Raw genomic sequence first — 18562 nt, forward strand, 5'->3', positions numbered from 1 at the left:
CTTCCTACCTAGGGTGCTCATCTTCCAGCACTATGTTGGATAATATTATATTGTGATCTATAGCGTTTTCATTAGCTGATTTTTGGAAGAAGATCACCAGAACTTTTGGAAGTAGATCACCAGTCTGTCAGTCTAGAAGCTCCACTGAAACCTGTCCACCATGGGTGACCCTACTGTATTTGAAATACCAGTGGCACAGCTTACAGCATCATAGCAACACACAAGTTACCGTGGTATGACAAGATGACAAACGGGTGGTGGAGATCTCACTTTAAAAGGCTGGATGTCTCTCTGAGGAAAATCTGAGCCTGGAAATCAAATCCTTTTTGATGAATGGCAAATATTTTGAGAAAGTAAAATTCTCCCCAGATTGTAGTTCACAGTTGGCAGCTAGATGAGGAGGTTCCCGAATGAACATAAATGACACTCCCAGAATATAAAAAGAGACAAGGCCAAGGGACCATGTCTCAAACAAGACAGTGACAAGGACACTCTGCAACCACATAAATAACTAAACACCCCCTCCTCCACCTAACATGAGTGACAATTTCTCCTTTACCGATGAATTTCTATCCGCACTTTAATCTTCTAGATAAAAATTACTAAGGTACCCAGTTATTAATTGCACCCACTTCTAGACAACAGTCAATCCAGAACTGACCCTCTTTTCCTTAAATCCTTGTACAAATCAAGCAAAAGCCCAAATGTGATAATAAGCTCATCCCAGCTCCTTCTTACCAAGATACCCTACAGTTCCTCTAAAGTGCATTCGCACTTGCCCAGTAAACCCAACTTTATTATTATTATTATTATCATGAGCATGTTGATGGTCTTTGGTTGGTGGTCTCTAATTACTGCCATGGGCATTTGTTGCTTTGAAGCAGCCCAGCATTGATTTTTACTTCCTAAAAGCACCTTAACTTCCTTTGAAGAATTAACGCTCCCTATTAGACGACAGTCTAACTAAATCAAAACTGAACCCGTTTCCCTTGAGTCGATTCTGATTCCTAGTGACCCTACTGGACAGAGTAGAACTGCCCTATAGGTTTCCATGGGGCAGCTGGTGGATTCAAACTGCTGACTTTTTGGTTAGCAGCCAAGCTCTTAACCACTGCACCACCAGGGCTCTGGATCTGGGCCGCCTTTAACCAAAGGTGAGGTACTTAGCTTGGCAAATTAGATACTCCTCCCTGGCATTTGAAACCTGAGCGAGGGACCCAGGAACCAGTGGTGGTGTCCAGACCAGATTGAACCTGCTATGAGGCCATTCCTGTGATTCATGCCTCTGCCCTGTAGACCTGCCCATGTCTAGCCTGGATCCTCAGCTTTCCCGCTGAAGCAGGTTAATAACACACTTTACTTTACTGAGCCGGGGTTGTTTTCTCTCTTGCTTCCCAGCGAAGAGCAATGACAGACAACTGTCATCTAAACAATGGTATTTACTTGCCCAGCTGAATGGAGCAGCCTGTTCTGTGTGAATGTGGAGATAAAAAGGCTAGAGTGGGGCCACTCAGAAGCTTGGAGAATGGCTTGGGTTGTGGAGTCTTAGCACAATCTGGAAAATATATTCCCTAGTTCGCCAACAACCTCCCATCATTAATACAGCCTTCCACGTGCCTTGAGAAGAGGGTGCCTGATTATCAGGGACCAGCTCCTTGCCACTCAGAAACAGTATCTCCCATCTGTAAACGAATGCCTTAACATTGTGATTTATACCACAGCTGAGAGTTTGTTAACACAAGGTGGCCCCCTTGTGCCTGAACTAAATGTGGGCTCAAATCTTTTTTTTTTTTTTTTAACTCTTGTGTCTTTATTCAATTATTTCTTCCTTTGATCAGGTTGTGATATTATATTTTCTTTCGCTTTTACCAGTGATCATTTCCTCACTGTGAAAAATGTGTAGAGTAACACAGAACCTAATTGAACAGTTTTCTACCAGTTGCTTCTCCCCATGGGAAGGACATGTCTATTAGGTGAAATCATCCAAACCTGAGCTGTCCAGGCACTGGTCACATGGGCTATTCAAACTAACTAAAATGAAATAAAATTACAAATCCAGTTCCTCAGTCACAGTAGCCACATTTCAAGTTTCAACAGCTACATGAGGCTAATGGCATCTGTACTGGACAGTGCAGATGACAGAACATATCCACTGTGATGGTTAACTTTATATGTCAACTTGTCTAGGCTTTCATTCCCAGATGTTTGGCCAAACAGTTCCATAATGTAATCCAGTATAAGTTATAATGTAATTAGCTTCCACAATGTAACCTAACATAATGCAATCAATCAATCAGTTGAAAAGGGAATTTCCCTAGGGTGTGTATTGCCGCCACAATGTAAGTAAACATTTTGACAGAACTTTACTCTGCATTCTTCGCCTCACCTGACCTATGGATCTTGGGATGCAAGCCTGTAGGAGCTTCCAGCCTGTCACCTGTCCTGTGGATTTTGGATCTGCCAGCCCCCCACAACTGCATGAGCCAATTCCTTGAAATATATACAAGTATTTATATATTACTGCTTCTGTTTCCCTAGAGAACCTGACTAAGACATCTATCATCACAGGAAGTTCTCCTGGATGGCTCTGCTCTAAACAAACCATTTTTCTGTCTGAAAATAAGTGACATTGGGATTCTTAAACTGTGGCATTCCCATAAGCCAAAAATGTTGAATGCATGTTTGGACTATAAATACTTTAGAGGCAGGGTCTGGGTTGATACAACTGACTGTAGAATTCCCTAAACACCCTCACTTGGACTGACATCCTTAATGTTTTTTGATGATGGTGTTGGCTCCCCAAACAAGTCTCTCTGGCTCTCTGGCCCCAAAAGCAAGGAAATTACCCCAGGGGATTGGAATTATAACACAGAGGCCCTGGGCGCCCAAGTGCTGATGCCACCACATTCAGTACCTACTGGGTCAAGCATGAAGAGGTCCACTCCTTGCCCAGTGGAAAGAGCCACCAGGGTCGCGCTCCCATAGAGTGCGTAACCAGCAGCCACAATGTTGCGGCCAGGCTGCAGGGCGTCCTTTTCTGAAGGCTCGTCCTCTGAGGTCTGCGGAGAGAGCAGAGAAATATGTGTGTAATTGTTGTCTCTGGTGAGAACTGTTTGCCAGAGGCCTGGGGTTCAGATATCCTCGAACCATTGGAGGAAGCTCAGTTCTCAGAATTTCCAGCTGCAGCAAATGCTTCCGGAGGAAACTAGTTGCCATGTTAATCAACGTTTGTAACTGAGCCATGGCAAAGGCCATTCTTGGATGTCTTCCTTATTTTCTGAACACACCCATCTACATCCCACCAAGAAGAGCACTTCAAGATGCTAAAATCACATCCCCTCCTAATAATAGTAAATCATGCTCCTTAATCATTACAAAAATAACTAAGATTATTGAGCTCTGATTTTGCGCAATAGCTCATTCTACATCCTCAATAGCTGTCTGAGGTTGATATCTGTTATGGATTAAACTGTGCCCTCCAAAAAGATGTGGTGAAGTCCTAACCCTTGTACCTGTGAACCTCATTTGAAAATAGGGTCTTTGACAATGTTATCAGTTAGGATGAGGTCATACTGAAGTAGGTTGGGCCCTAACCCAATTTGAGTAGTGTCCTTATAAAAGAGAAGAGACACAGAAAGACAGACAGAGGAAGGACAGCTGTGTGAAGATGCAGCTATAAGCCAAAGAATGCCTGGGACAACCACAAACAATCTTTCCCTAGAGATTTCAGAGGAAACAGGGCCAGGTTGACATGTTGATTTGCACCCTGGTATGTGTGCCCAGGAGTGTGATTGTTGGATCACTTGATAGGTGTATGTTTTAGGTTTTTTTTTTTTTCCAAATTGGAAAACTATTTTCTAGAGTGGCTGTGCTATTTTACATTTCCACTAACAATGTATGAAAGATGTAGTTTCTCCATATCCTTGCCAAAATTTGTATTGTCACTATTGTTTGAGTCATAACTGATTCGACAGCACATAAAAACAACAGGTGTGTGGAGTCCCTGGGTGATACAATGGCTGCTAACTGAAAGGTTGGTGGTTCGAGTCCATCTGGAGCAGCCTCAGAAGAAAGGCCCAGTGATCTGTTGTTGTTGTTGGTGGTGGTAGGTGCCGTCCAGTTAGTTCCAATTCATAGCAACCCTATGTATAACAGAACGAAACGTTGCTTGGTCCTCTGCCATCCTCACAATGGTAGATATGTTTGAGCTCATTGTTGCAGCCACTGCATCAACCCATCTTGTTGAGGATCTTCCTCTTATTCACGGACTCTCTACTTTACCAAGCATGATATCCTTCTCCAGGGATTGGTCCCTTCTGAAACCAGTACAAAGTAAGTGAAGTCTCAACATCCTCACTTCTAAGGAGCATTCTGGCTGTACTTCTTCCAAGACAGATTTGTTTGTTCTTCTGGCAGTCCATGGTATACTCAATGTTCTAATTCAAAGCATCAATTCTTCTTCAGTCTTCCTTTTTCTGCTGTCCAGCTTTCATACGCATATGAGGCTATTGAAAAGACCATAGCTTGGGTCAGACATACCTTGGTCCTCAAAGAGACATCTTTACTTTTTAAGATTTTAAAGAGGTCTTTTGCAGCAAAATTTCCCAGTGCAATAGACATCATTTGATTTTTTGACTGCTGCTTCCATGGGCATTGACTGTGAATCCAAGTAAAATTAAATCTTTGACAACTTCAATCTTTTCTCTGTTTATCATGGTCTTGCTTATTGGTCCAGTTGTGAAGATTTTTATTTTGTGTTGAGGTATAATCCATACTGAGGGCTGTAGTCATTGATCTTCATCAGTAAGTGCTTCAAGTCCTCTTCACTTTCAGCAAGCAAGGTTGTGTCATCTGCATATCGCAGGCCCTGTCGATCTACTTCCAAAAAATCAACCATTGAAAACCCTGTTGAGCACAGCTCTACTTGGACACACAAAGTCACAAGGAGTAGGAGTGAACTCAGTGGCAACTGGTTTTTTTGTTTGTTTGTTTTGTTTTTTTAAACCAATTAGTCTTAAAAGATAGTAAGAGTCATGATGGTGGAGTTAGACCACTCAGTTGTGAATCTGTTTTGATACTTACTGAGTGGGAGATGTTAAGCAAGCTGCTCGCCTTCTCTGCCCTTTTATTTGTTCATCAGGAAAAAAAAAATGATGCTAGTATTTGTATCTCCCTAATGGGGCTGTGGAGCCCTGATGGTACAGTGGTTGAGAGCTTATCTGCTAACCAAAAGGTTGGCAGTTCAAATCCACCAGCTGCTCCTTGGAAACCCTATGGGGGCAGTTTTACTGTGTCCTATAGGGTCGCTATGAGTCAGAATCAACTTGATGGCAATGGGTTTGATTTTTTTTTTAATGGGGTTGTGATGAAGACTAACCCAGGAATACAGTACATGCAGGATTATGCCTGGCTCTTGACCAGTGGTCAAGAATGTTAGCCATAGTGGTAAAACTAATATTTAAATCCATCTTGAAGATATAGCTAGGTGTCTTTTTTCAGACTCTCATAAACATTACATTGTCTATTACTTTCTTTTTACCCCTAAGCTGTACCTCAAAGAAAGAAACAAAGCTCTTCTACTAGCCTATCTCATGTTTAACATTTGATTAAAAAAAAAATCATATTAAGCCAATAATGTAAATTGATTTGAAGTTTATTTAATATATGATTTGCAAATTGGGCAACTTCTGACTAGAAAGTCAAAGTGTTCCGAAGATGAAGGAACTTCCAAAGAGCCTTACCCTCCGTCCTATGGACACTGCCATGGAAATGGGGCCAGAATAATGTTTTCATAACAATTTAACCTAAAACACAGCTTCCAGTTGACCCTGGAGTTCCTGTTTTTCAAAATTGACTGCACATAGATAATTCTTCAAAAGAGCCCAAGGCCTAAGACAAAACGGTCTCAGTAAGCTGCTTACTAGGCTATTGTTTGACTTAAAGGTGATTTTCGGAGACTCGTTTTCTCAAGGCTCAAGGTTCAAAGGAAGATCTCATGGCAATGGCCCAGATGGGTCTCTCAACTCCAAGGACGCCAGAAATCTGGGTTCCAGAAGAATTAAACTCCATTTTCACCTTGAAACACTATCTTGTCTTTAACTTTCTCAGATACCAAAGAAAGTGTCCTTGTGCCATTCTCTCCTGCTTACTCAGCAAAAGTCTCTTTCTTCTCTTCACAAGAAAAAGAGAAACACAAACTAGGAAAGCAAAGTCCCCTCTGTTCATGGTGACCCCACATGTGTCAGAGTAGAACTGTGCTCCACAGGTTTTCAATGGCTGATTTTTTGGAAGTAGATCACCAGACCTTTCTTCCGAGTTACCTCTGGGTAGACTTAAACCTCCCACCTTTTGGTTAGCAGCTGAGCACATTAACCGTTTGCACTACCCAAGGACTCCGAGTCTTTGATAGGTTGCCCTTCAAAATGAAGCTCGTGCCCAGCCCTTGTGTAGCCATCCAGATTTCCAAAACAAGGTCCTGTCTATTATCTCACTTCATCGCATGTCTTAGCTACTGCTGCTGTAACAGAAATACCACCAGCAGGTGATTTTAAAGAACAGGAATTTATTTTCTCACAGTTCTGAAGGCAGAAAGTCCAAATCAGGGTATTGGCCATGTCAATTCCTTACTTGTAGGTAGTCCTGGGGGTTCCTTGGAGACCCTCGCATGGCATCTGTCTACCCCATATGCATGCATCTCTCTGTGTCTAATCTACTCTTTTTATAACTCAGAGATAGATTTAGAATACATCCTACTCAGGTATAATCTAATAAACGTAGTGATGAAACCCTGTTTCCAAACAGGATCACCACAGGTATAGGGGTTAGAATTCCAACATATATTTTGGGGTACACAATTTAATCTGTAGACTTAAATTAATCCATAACCTCACAAGTATTCTGTGGAGAAGGCAGAAGGAGAGTTGCCAGTTCAGTTTTTCCAGCGAGGAACTCGAGGCAGAGAGAGGTTTACAATTTGCCGACAGTGGCATGTCTAGTTATCAGCAGGACAGAGGCTAGGACTCCAGACTTGCGGCTCCCAGCCCAGGAACCTTCCAGGAAACCACCCCCGGAAGGAGTCTTTGCCCGTCAGACCATCTACTCACCTTTCTGTAGATAGCAAATATGGTTCCGATGGAGGCCAGGCAGTCAATGTTGGAAGATCCATCCAGTGGGTCAAAGCAGACCACATATTTGCCCTAAATGAACAGAGGGAAGAACACTCCATCAGGTTATCTTCCCATCATCACAATCCTTGGGGGGATTTTTTTAAAAATGTGAATGCCATTTTTGGAGAATTTTTGCCAAAACACTTCAGAATATCCCAAAACAACATCTCAGGGCTTCTGAGCTCTTATTAAGATAGCTGGTATGCATAAATATGTCAGGAGAATAAAGATACTGTTCTGGGTTGGCTGCATCCAACCTGCCTGTCTGGTGTGAAGACCAGAAGATAGAGTGAGGAGGGTCACGAGTTCTCCCATTTTACCTGATGGTTTATTAACCAGTTGCTGTTGAGTTGACTCTGACTCATGGTGACCCCATGTGTGTCAGAGTAGAACGGTGCTCCATAGGGTTTTCAGTGGCTGATTTTTTGGAAGTAAATCACCAGGCCTTTCTTCTGAAGTGTCTCTGGGTTTTGGATAGCCTGCAACCATGTTAACTGTTTGCACCACCCAGGGACTCCCAATGTTTTATTACCAACATTTAATTAGCCAGGAGACTCAGGTCCCCATCTCTGAGGGCTCTCAATGTGTCTTGTATATAGTAGGTCTGTAAAAAGTCTCTGGTGATTTCTTTCCGGAGCCCTGGTGGCACAGTGGTTAAGAGCTCCAGCTGCTAACCAAAAAGTCAGCAGTTGTAATCCACCAGTTGTTCCCTGGAAACCCTATGGGGCAGTTCTACTCTGCCCTACAGAGTTGCTATGAGACTCTTTAATAAACTGTTTGTGAACCTGCAGAGAATAGAGACCGTCCCCAGCCACGTCCCACACTAGCCAACTTTACCATTAAATTCAGACAAGTGCACGTGGTCTTTACGACTGCTTTTCTAGATGAGTCTAATTGCCAGGCAAGAAGTAATTTCTGCTGAAACTATAGCCCCCTTGGGGAAAAGAGTTGGGTGGGGAGATGAGAAGTGGTGGTAGGAAGGGTAAGAGGCTGTATAGTACAGCTCTTCCCAGCAGCAATACTTTTTACTGAACTCTGCAATTTTCAAGCCCCAAATGACGGCAGCACATGGTATGGTATACGAAATGAAAACCCACCCACCGAGGTGTTGCGGTAAACCACTCTGCTTTATTTCCTGAATGAATCGCTGCTCTGCTATGGAGTCTTTTTTTCATGAGACAGCATAAGATTTCCAACTAAAAAGGTATGCAATCCTTTGTTTCCAGAAAACAAGCGTTAACAAATAGAGGAAAACCCCAGAAACTAAAGAAAAGCAAGGCAACCAGATTCTTCCCAATTCAGTACCACCCTCTACTGGTAAGGAACGGAACATCAGCCCTCCTGGGCGGCACCCACCCTGTTTTCCTGGGCTGTGATAATGGCCTCTTTATTCTCTTCTGTGACCAGGACACAGGTGCTGTAGGAAGACTGGAGCATATTGATCACCAGAGAATTGGATAGCACGTCCAGTTTCTTCACCTCATCTCCCGTCACGTTCACGCTTCCCGCAATCCCATACCTGAGAAGACCAGAGGCTGAGTGAAATCACACAGGGAGACCTATCTCCAACAAAGAACCCCAGACACAGTGCCCAGGAACTAACACAAGGATTTGGAAGACGGATGACTGTTCTCCGTATCCCTCCTTTCCTTTCCTGTGTTTGGGTCTCCAAATATAAATACAAAGAAGTATATTATGTCTCTCGGTGGTGATTCTCCATCCCGCTTCTTTCACCCCGTAGGAATATTGACCTATTTTTTCATTCTCCCAGTAAGCTCGCCAGCACCAGTTGCCTTCGAGGCAATCCGACTGATGGCGACTCCACGTATGTTAGAGTAGAATTGTGCTCCATAGGGTTTTGTAAGGACAAAGACAAACTGAAAGAAAAAGGTTTTAATTTTCCGTTGAAAATAAGGAAAGAGGCGCCCCTCCTCCCGTTCCTTCAGAATTCCCTTTAGATAACTTGTCGTTTTACATTCTTTATCTGTCTCTTTGAAAAGTAAATCTAAAGTGTTAACAAGGACCTGGCACGTCTCTTTAAAGTGTCACTTCAGGTAATCCTCGTTTCCTCTGGTTTCCTGGAAGAAGATTAGCATAACCTCAGGTGGTCCCCAGCCCAAATTACAAATCTACCTCTGGCAATAAAGATAGTAGAAAATTAGCAATTTTGTCTTTGAATATGAATGTAATAGGTTGTATCCACTCAGCTATTAAAAAAAACAAAAGTTGCCATTGATTTGATTCTGACTCATGGCACCTCAGGTGTGCAGAGTAGAACTGCGCTTCATAGGGTTTTCAAGGCTGTGACATTTCAAAAGCAGATTTCCAGGCCTTTCTTCGGAGGCGCCTCTAGGTGGGTTCCAACCGTCAAACTTTCAGTTTAAGTTGAGCACTTAACTATTTGCAGCGCCCAGGGACCCCCCTCAGCTATAAAATGGGTCAGATTTCTCTCTGCTTTTGCAATCTCTTTAGCGGATTGCCTTTGATGCATCACATTCTTAGTGCTTATTCGAAAATAAAGCTTTTCTCTTATGTCTTGGTGGAGAGATTTTTCTGGGTTGGGAGCAGATTTTGTTTTTAATTTTATTTCCCCTACAGTTTTCTTTTTTCTTTTTTTAATAATATTTTGTTGTGTTTCTGTTGAAAGTTTACACAGCAAGTTAGGTTCCCGTCTGACAATTTCTACACAAGTTGTTCATTGGCATTAGTTACATTTTTCACTGTGTTTCAATATGCTCATTAATTGCGATCTGGAATCCCAACAGTTTTCTATGGCTGATGTTTCAGAATTAGATTGCCAGGCCTTTCTTCTGAGGTGTCTCTGGGTGGGCTTTAACCTCCAACCTTTCAGTTAGCAGTTCAGTGTATTAACCATGTGCCAGTGGTGTCACTAGGGAGGTGGAGGAGATGCAGATCACACCAGGTGACACTGTCCGAGGAGGTGACACCAGAATTACTGTCTGTAAAATTTGTATGCAGTGTTTCAGCAGAAATATATTATTTTTAATAAAAATATCCCTGTAGTTAGTTATAACAACAATCTTTTTCATAAGCCCAGTTTATATGTATTAATATACCTACAAGGCTAAAATTCTATGCTAATTTGCTTTTTGAATTTTCTAATGCGCTCCGGTAAGAGCTGTCATTATTATCCAATTTCATCGATGCTTCGAATCACATGATTTCATCTGCACGCACTACAAACACACACTGCTGTTTTCGTTGCTGCCAGAATTTTTACAGGCAATGATTTTGTCAGTTTTTCTGGTGTTTTAGCTACAATATTGTGGTAATTAGCATGGGGGGGTGACACCATGAGTTACCGCCCTGGGTGACACCAGCCCTAGTGACACCGTGAGTTACCACCCTGGGTGACACCAGCCCTAGTGACACCATGAGTTACCGCCCTGGGTGACACCAGCCCTAGTGACACCGTGAGTTACCGCCCTGGGTGACACCAGCCCTAGTGACACCGTGAGTTACCGCCCTGGGTGACACCAGCCCTAGTGACACCCCTGCCATTTGCCCCACCCAGAGCCTCCCCAGTAAGATTAACCATCATTCAATCTAACTAATATACAAACCTACACTCTGCACTGGTAGATAAAGAAGATAGGAAAGTTTCTAAAATCAGACACATTGCCACAATTAATGTCTTCAAAAAGTGAAGGATCATGGCTTCCCTGCCCTGGTATCAAACATATTTGTTGATTATCCTCAAATGGTGTCCTGTTGGATTAAATTAAAACCTGCCTTGCAGTAGCTTGGCATTACTGAATTCAGAAAGAAATCTGTGGACAGAGCTTACCTAATTTGATCTGGTTCCTCACTACTGCCCAAGCAACATAAGAAAGATCACCACTATAAAAATTATACCTAGAACCTTTGTATTTTAGAAAATTAATATGCAGAGGCCTCCTGCTTCCACCATCGCCCCCTTCAGGATATTCTCAACACAACAGCAGAGAGATTCTCATAAAACAAGTCAGGTCACGTCACCCGTCACCCCGTCTCTCCCACAGTTAAAGCCCAAGTTCTCACAGTGGGCTACAGACTCATCCATGGGACCTGTCTCCATGATGACCTTGGCTCCTACCCCTTTTGCCCTCACTTTGCCAGTCTCGGCCTCCTAATTGTTTCTGGAACACATCGAAGCCCCCCTTCCTTGGACTCTCTCCCCTCCAAAAGCCATGGGGCCATCCCTGCACTCAAGCTTGACCCAAAGATCATGTTCTCATAATTAGTGTCACTGAATGAAATGGGCAAATGTTTTGTTACATATATATTTACCATAAAAAAAAAAAAAAGTTTCCCAGTGATGACTTCCCTGGCCGTATATCCAAAATAGCATCCTCTCCCCCAACATCTTTCCTGGTTTATTTTTTTCTCCTTAGCCCTTATCACCATCACCATCTAACTTCTTTTTTTTTAAATTGTGCTTTAGGTGAAAGTTTACAGCTCAAGTTAGTTTCTCATTCAAAAATTTATACACATATTCTTTTGGGACACTGGCTACAATCTCCACAATGTGACAGCATGATCCCCCTTTCCATTCTGGGCTCCCTGTGTCCATTCGTCCAGTTGCTGTCCCTCCCTGTCTTCTTGTCCTGCTTTGGGGCAGCAGTTGCCCATTTGATTGAACTAAGACGCTCATTCCTCACTTGTGTTATTGTTTGTTTTATAGTCCTGTCTAATCTATGTCTGAAAAGTGGGCTTCAGTTCTGAGTAACGTCATTTTTTATTGTCTGTAAGCTCCACAAAGGCAGAGTTTGTTTTTTTCTGTTTTGTTCACCTCTATATTCCTAGTATCTAGACAGTGAGCTCAATTCTTTTGCTGTTTAGTCATCAAATTGTTACCTCTACTGGAACTTTAAAGGTAGTCTGCATCGACAAAAACACTTAGGATGAATGACTGCCCCCACACCACTCCAAGATGCTGACTTTTGCAAACAGGATTCTCTACCTTCATCTCCATCCTCTCCCTCTTGCTGCATGTCTTAGCCACTCCCTGCCTCACCATCTTGCAACCCAGCAGTTGCAAATGTCCTGTGGTTCCCTGCACCCTACAAGCTATTGTCAGCTGTCGTGCAGTCAGCCCTGACTCATGGCAACCCCATGCACAATGAATGAAACTCTGCCTAGTACTGCTCCAGCCTCATGCTCGGTTGCAGATCTGACCATTGTGATCTGTAGGGTTTTCACTGGCTGATTTTTGCAGGTAGATTGCTAGGCCCTTCCTCCTAGTCTGTCTTAGTCTGGAAGCTCCACTGAAACCTGTTCAACATTAGTGCAACGCACAAGCCTCCAATGCAGATGGATGGCGGCTGGGCAGGTGGATTGGCTGGGAACTGAACCCTGGTGTCCTGCATGGAAGGGGAGAATTCTGCCACTGAACCACCCCTGACCGCAAACAGGTCCTCTCCTTTTCACAGTCACTCATGAATGCTCTCTGCCCACCGTTAGCTCCTGCTTCCTCACCCCCTCCAGGAAGCTTCCCTAATCCTGGCGTTGCCTCTCCACACACACACACACCGGGCACACCCTTGTAGTTTCTGCCACAGTGGCTCACCATTCGACCATGGGAATGTCTTTCTTGCTGGATTGTATGCTTGCTTTTGGTGAGAATTGTGGCTTATTTGTCTTTGTTTCTACAGTGCCAGGGGTATAGATGTTCACTGTATGTTTACTGAATTATGAGGAAGGATAGCTGGAAAGTCATTTCCCTTCCCCTCCTGTTCTTTTTTCTTTTTTAATGCCATTTATTTGTTGAAGGAAACTTCAGGGGATTTTAACAAGTAGCCAGGGTTGAGAACCACTGATCTACCCATTAAATGAAATAAAAATGGAGTTCTGTGGTTGACAATGCCCCTAAGACTTGTCTTTACCGAAACTTAAGCCTAGCGTTCCTGTAAATCAGGTTACCCTCGTAGACCAACGAGATTCTGATGTCACTTCCACCCTCGTTGACCAATGAAATCCTGACAGTGTTTCAATAGTAAATTGCATAAGCCAATCAGAAATAAGCTTCTTTTGTTTCCGAGTTTTGTCAATATAAGATAATTACTGCTGATACTTGGTAGAGTACCTTTCTGCTTATGGTTTGGTGCTACCCCATTTGAGAATCTTCTGCCTGAATAAACTTCATCTAATAGGAACCTTGGTGACCCAGTGGTTAAGAGCTTGGCTGCTAACCAAAAGGTCAACAGTTCGAATCCACCAGCCACTCCTCGGAAGCCCTATGGGACAGTTCTACTCTGTCCTATAGGGTCGCTATGAGTCAGAATCAACTCGACGGCAATGGGTTTGGTTTGTTTGGTTTAACAGATTAGTTAAGGAGCCCTGATGGAGAAGTGGTTAAGGGCTCCGCTGCTAAACCAAAACATCAGCGGGAGAAAGACATGGCAATCTGCTTCCATAAAGAGTACAGCCTTGGAAACCCTGTGGCACAGTTCTCCGCTGTCCTATAGGGTCTCTATGAGTCGGAATCGACTTGAGAGCAATGGTTTGGTTTTGGTTTAATAGATTAACTTTATTATTGCCTCAGATTCTTTTGACATACCATAAACTGGGTACTCACCTATCACAGGCTCATTTCCCAGCCTCTTCCCTGACTGACAGCACCTTTCCAGCCCCAGGCCCTGCCCCTCCTCCAATCATTTGATGTGGGATGTGATGTGATGAGCCAGCTGCCTTGGAAAATCATACTGGTAGCCTCAACTTGGAATCACTGGGTGGTGCAAATGGTTAATGCGTTCGGCTGCTAACCGAGAGGTTGGAGGTTCGAGTCCACCCAAAGGCACCTCAGAAGAACGGTCTGGCAATCTACTTCTGAAAGATCAGCCATTGAAAACCCTAAGGAGCACAGTTCTATTCTGACACACATGGGGATGTGTCATTGACGCATGGGTAACCGGTAAACCTGGCCTTAGCCTGGCTGAGTAGATCTTCGTACCTTTTAGTTTAAAATAATAAACAAACAAACAACGACAACACTGGATCATTTTGCATAGAGCTTAAAGGGACCACAAACCCAATCTTCTTTTTCAAAATGGAATCTTGAAGCAGCTGCTGTTGGAGAATGAAGCACTGAAGTGTGGAAGGCCAGTCCTGGGCCGAGCTGAGAAGCAGGCTCTCCTTCCCGTGCTGTGCAAACGTCACCCCCACCTCCATCCCACCACCCCTCCTCAGCTGTGCATCCTGCTACGTCTGCCCTCTCCCAACATTCCTCCCTCCAGAAAGAACAGAAACTCCTTCACAATAAGGCGCAGCTGCCTGACAACTGCTTCATGTTAGGTCATGGGTGAAAAAGTGCTTTATAATCTGTAGGACAGTATCTTTTAGCATTTTGACCGGCATGAAAGTAGTTACTGGAGCCCTGGTGGCACAGTGGTTAAGAGCTCCAGCTGCTAACCAAAAGGTGGGTAGTTGAAATCCACCAGCCACTCCTTGGAAACCCTGTGGGGCAGTTCTACTCTGTCCAGTAGGGTCACTATGAGTTGGAATCGACTCAACGGCAGTGGACTTGGTTTTTGGTGGTTTTGGTAACGTCTGTACTGAAAATTCCAAAATGGAATGTTTGACCATGGGGCATTAGAAAGCCATAAAAAGGCTTCCAGGGGCAAGAACTGTAGCATTTCTGTCTTCTCACAGCAAGGAGAGGAAAATAAGAAGCAGAGGTGAGTTTCTGATATCTTTAAAACTGTGTTTATGAAGGCTGTGCCTAAATATGTCTTCCAAAAACAGTAAGGAAAAGAATGAGGGGTTTGTGGTCCCCTAAACAGGGAAAGTGACAGGAATATGCGGATATCCCATTCTTAGGAGCATAAGTATGCATGACCCAGGACAGGGGGCAATCTTTTAGCTCTCTGAGAAGCAATTCCAGGGGCGTTTTAAAATAATCGGAGTATCTTGTTAGTAAGAAGGACTTTCCAGACAATGGGGCTTCTCCTTCTGCCACCGCAGGTGTCTGTTACAGAGGGAACTGGGGAAGGCTGCCATGTGAATTGGCAGAATATGTGTCCCCTGCCAGATGCCCAGAAAAATGTGGAAGCCTGACATCTTGTTTCCACAGGCCAAGCCTGCCACCTACTGGCCAGTCTGAGACATTGGCCAGCCAGCTGGCAAATTTGCCCAGGTTTGAGTTTGGTTGGAATCATGGTACAAAAAAACAGAGAAACAGTGGCCATGGCATTGACTCCAACTCATGGCGTCGACTCAGTAGAACTGCGCTCCATAGGGTTCTCAATGGCTGATTTTTCGGAAATAGATCGCCAGACCTTTCTTCCGAGGTGCCTCTGTGTGGACTCTAACCTCCAACCTTTTTACTGTTGCTCATTAACCATTTCCACTACCCACGGACTCCTGGAATCGTGGTAATAACTAGCATTTGGTGAGCATTTGTTATGGCGCTGGATTGTTGAAATCGTCACCACACCGACTTCCTAATTCTTACAACAACCTATGAGTTGTTCTTGTTAGGGTCTAATAATATCTTTCCCGTTTTACAAATGGGGAAACTCAGGTCCTAGTGAGAGTAGTTCATTGCCCATGATCACAGGTGAGTAAAAGCGAAGTTAGGTAAGCACCTTAATTATTTAATTCCCAAGTCCACTTTGGAATTAACTGCGCAAAGTGAGATTTTTGCAGCAGATTAGTAACACCCCTACCACAGCAGCACTGCGTGGCTGAGCGTCCTGCACAGAGCAGAAGGTGAGTGAGCAGTGCTATGAGATGGCAGCAGGGCCACACGAGATTGCTGGAAGCATGGCAGGGCTGTATCAGGGAGGGCAAAGTCACTCATTAGTGTCACATCCTAGCAGGCCTGGCAGGAGCAGGGGAGGACAGGTGGCTGGAACTGACATCCACGAAGGTCCTTAAATGTGCAGTTTGGACATTATTGTCCCGTAAGGCAGTACATACAGCTGTAGCCATACACTGAGGAGAAAACCCAGTCACATGCATCTTTAACTCTGGATCCATTACTGGGTCACGGAAACTAGATGAATAAATTCTATAATTATCTTGTGATAATTATATCTCCGAGCCCTGTCGGCATAGTGGTTAAGAGCTTGGCTGTTAACCAAAAGGTCGGCAGTTCCAATTCACCAGGTGCTCCTTGGAAGCCCTATGGGGCAGTTTTACTTTGTCTTATAGGGTCACTATGAGTCAGAATTGATTCGACGGCAATCGTTTTTTTCTTTTTTTAATTATATATTGGATTTTGTTATTTCTTCATTTTGGGGTTAAAAAAATGGATCCTTTCAACTTCTGAGATGACCTCCACTGGATTACTACAAAGAACATGAAAAGTTGAGTACAGACTCTTTCTTGTCCTTCCTTTCCTTCTTTCTTCCTTTCTGAGTAATTTTTTAAAATAGACTATTTTTTAGAGTGGTTGTAGGTTTACAGAAAAATTGTGTAGAAAGTACAGGATCTTCATATACCTCCCCCTCACACAGTTTCCCCTAGTACTAGCATCTTACACTGGTGTAGTATATTTGTGACAATTGATAAATCAATATTAATACATTATGATTAACTACAGTCCAGAGTTTACATTAGAGATCACTCACTCTCTGTGCTGCATAGTAAACCAACCAAACCAAACCCGTTGGCACTGAGTCGATTCTGACTCATAGTGACCCTATAGGACAGAGTAGAACTGCCCCATAGGTTTTCCAAGGAGTGGCTGGGGGATTCAAACTGCCGACCTTTTGGTGAGCAGCCGAGCTCTTAACCACTGCGCCACCAGGCTCCATGCTGTATAGTACTGTTGACAGATGCATCATGTCATGTGCCTTCCACAACAGTGTCACACAGAATAGTTTCACTGCCCTAAAAATGCCTCGTGCTCTACCTGTTCATCCCTCCCCCTCCCCCTGAATCCCCAGCAACTGCGGATCTTTTTATTAAGACTGTTCCTTTTTGTCACAGATTTAAAGTGACATTCTGCAGCAGTAGCATGCACACTGCCTTGTTCTGTGCGTGGGCAAAGAGTAGAAGAGAACAAAAGGGAAGAACGTTCTGCTGTAAATTCTCTCTTCCTCCTCCTAAGTACCTCCCAGCTTCCTGGACACCAAGTGGAGAAGAAGCTAAAGACAGACTCACAGAGAAGAAATGAAAAATGTAGCCAGCAAAAGACTCCTTTCAAGAGTGAAAAGGGAGATTCAGGACTTGGCTCTGCGAAGTTATCTATTTTGTGAATGATTTCTAGTCCCCAACATATTGGTGGAGTCCCTGGGTGATGCAAATAGTTAAAGTGCTCTGCTGCTAACCCAGAGGTTGGAGGTTCAAGTCCACCCAGAGGCACCTGGGATAAAAGACCTGCAGATCTACTTCCAAAAAATCAGCCACTGAAAACACTATGGAACAAAATTCTACTCTGACAGACTTGAGGTTGCCATGAGTCAGAATTGACTCAATGGCAACTGGTGGTTAATATATTGGCAAAGGTTGTGCTCATATCTGCAAAGAACATAAAGAGAAGTCTCACCTCCGCTTGCTGTTTATCTGTACAAAATCTCCCCGTGCAAATTACAGGTCATGATAATTCAATATATTATTTAATGCAGCAAGCCACTGAGCTTGTAATCATAATGATCAATGATAACTGGAAAAATTATGTCTCTTTTGTCTCTATAGCATGTGTTGAAGTGGTTTGTTCCTTCCCTAAAACAAGTCAAATTCCCATTGATCAAAGCTGACATGATAGAAATTTCAAATGCAACTTCCCTCAGAGGCACAATTTTACCTGTTGGGCAAATATGCTTTCTCCCCCAACTTTGTATTCTGAAAAAATTTAAACCTACAGAACATTTGACAGATTAGTACATTGATCATCTGCCTGTTCACCATCTAGATTTTTTTTTATTGTGGTAACTCCACATATGTAACAAAACTTAGAAAATATGACTTTGCCCTGTTTTTGTCCAAGCACCTGGAGCATGTACCACACTCCACCTACAGGGCCAGATCCCGAGGTTGCCACCGGCCTCCCACTCCCAGGACTCACAGGTTGGCCAGGCCCGCCTTCCGCACGGCCGAGGAGATGGCCTTGATGGCTGTCAGCATGGAGTTGAGCAGCTGGGTGAGCTCCCCCGTACCTTTGGCCTGACGCCCCTTTTCCATCACATAGCGGGTTAAGGTGAGCATGTCCGTCTCAAAGGGGCTTCTGTCTGCCATTGTGGCGGGGAGTTTCCCAAATCCGTGATCCCTGCAGGAAGCCTTGTTTATCTCTGAGGGCTGTGGCTCTGCGGTATTAAGCTGAGGAGAAACCCGTGCTAGCCAAGCAAGGACCTTTAAGAAAGAGTGCCCCAATCCACATGGTTGGAATGACTGGACAAGCCCTCAAAGAAATCTCTGGCATTGCTGACTGTGGAGGCTGCCAAGGCTCCCTG

The 18562-nt window shown here is 43.8% G+C and overlaps 1 protein-coding gene across 1 annotated transcript in view; it reads right to left on the reverse strand.

The window, feature by feature from the left end:
- The window catches only part of FBP2 (fructose-bisphosphatase 2), a 70637-nt gene extending 52233 nt beyond the window's left edge, over nt 1-18404 (reverse strand). The window contains exons 1-4 of the mRNA XM_004381322.1: nt 18178-18404; nt 8523-8685; nt 7104-7196; nt 2919-3059 (exon numbers count right to left, since the gene is read on the reverse strand). Coding sequence (XP_004381379.1) covers nt 2919-3059; nt 7104-7196; nt 8523-8685; nt 18178-18347 — 567 coding nt within the window. The 5' untranslated portion in view covers nt 18348-18404. The remainder of the gene's footprint in view (nt 1-2918; nt 3060-7103; nt 7197-8522; nt 8686-18177) is intronic.
- Between the last annotated feature and the right edge of the window lie 158 nt (nt 18405-18562).

This window comes from Trichechus manatus, unplaced genomic scaffold (genome assembly GCF_000243295.1).
Source record: "Trichechus manatus latirostris isolate Lorelei unplaced genomic scaffold, TriManLat1.0 scaffold00082, whole genome shotgun sequence".
Taxonomy (NCBI): Eukaryota; Metazoa; Chordata; class Mammalia; order Sirenia; family Trichechidae; genus Trichechus; species Trichechus manatus.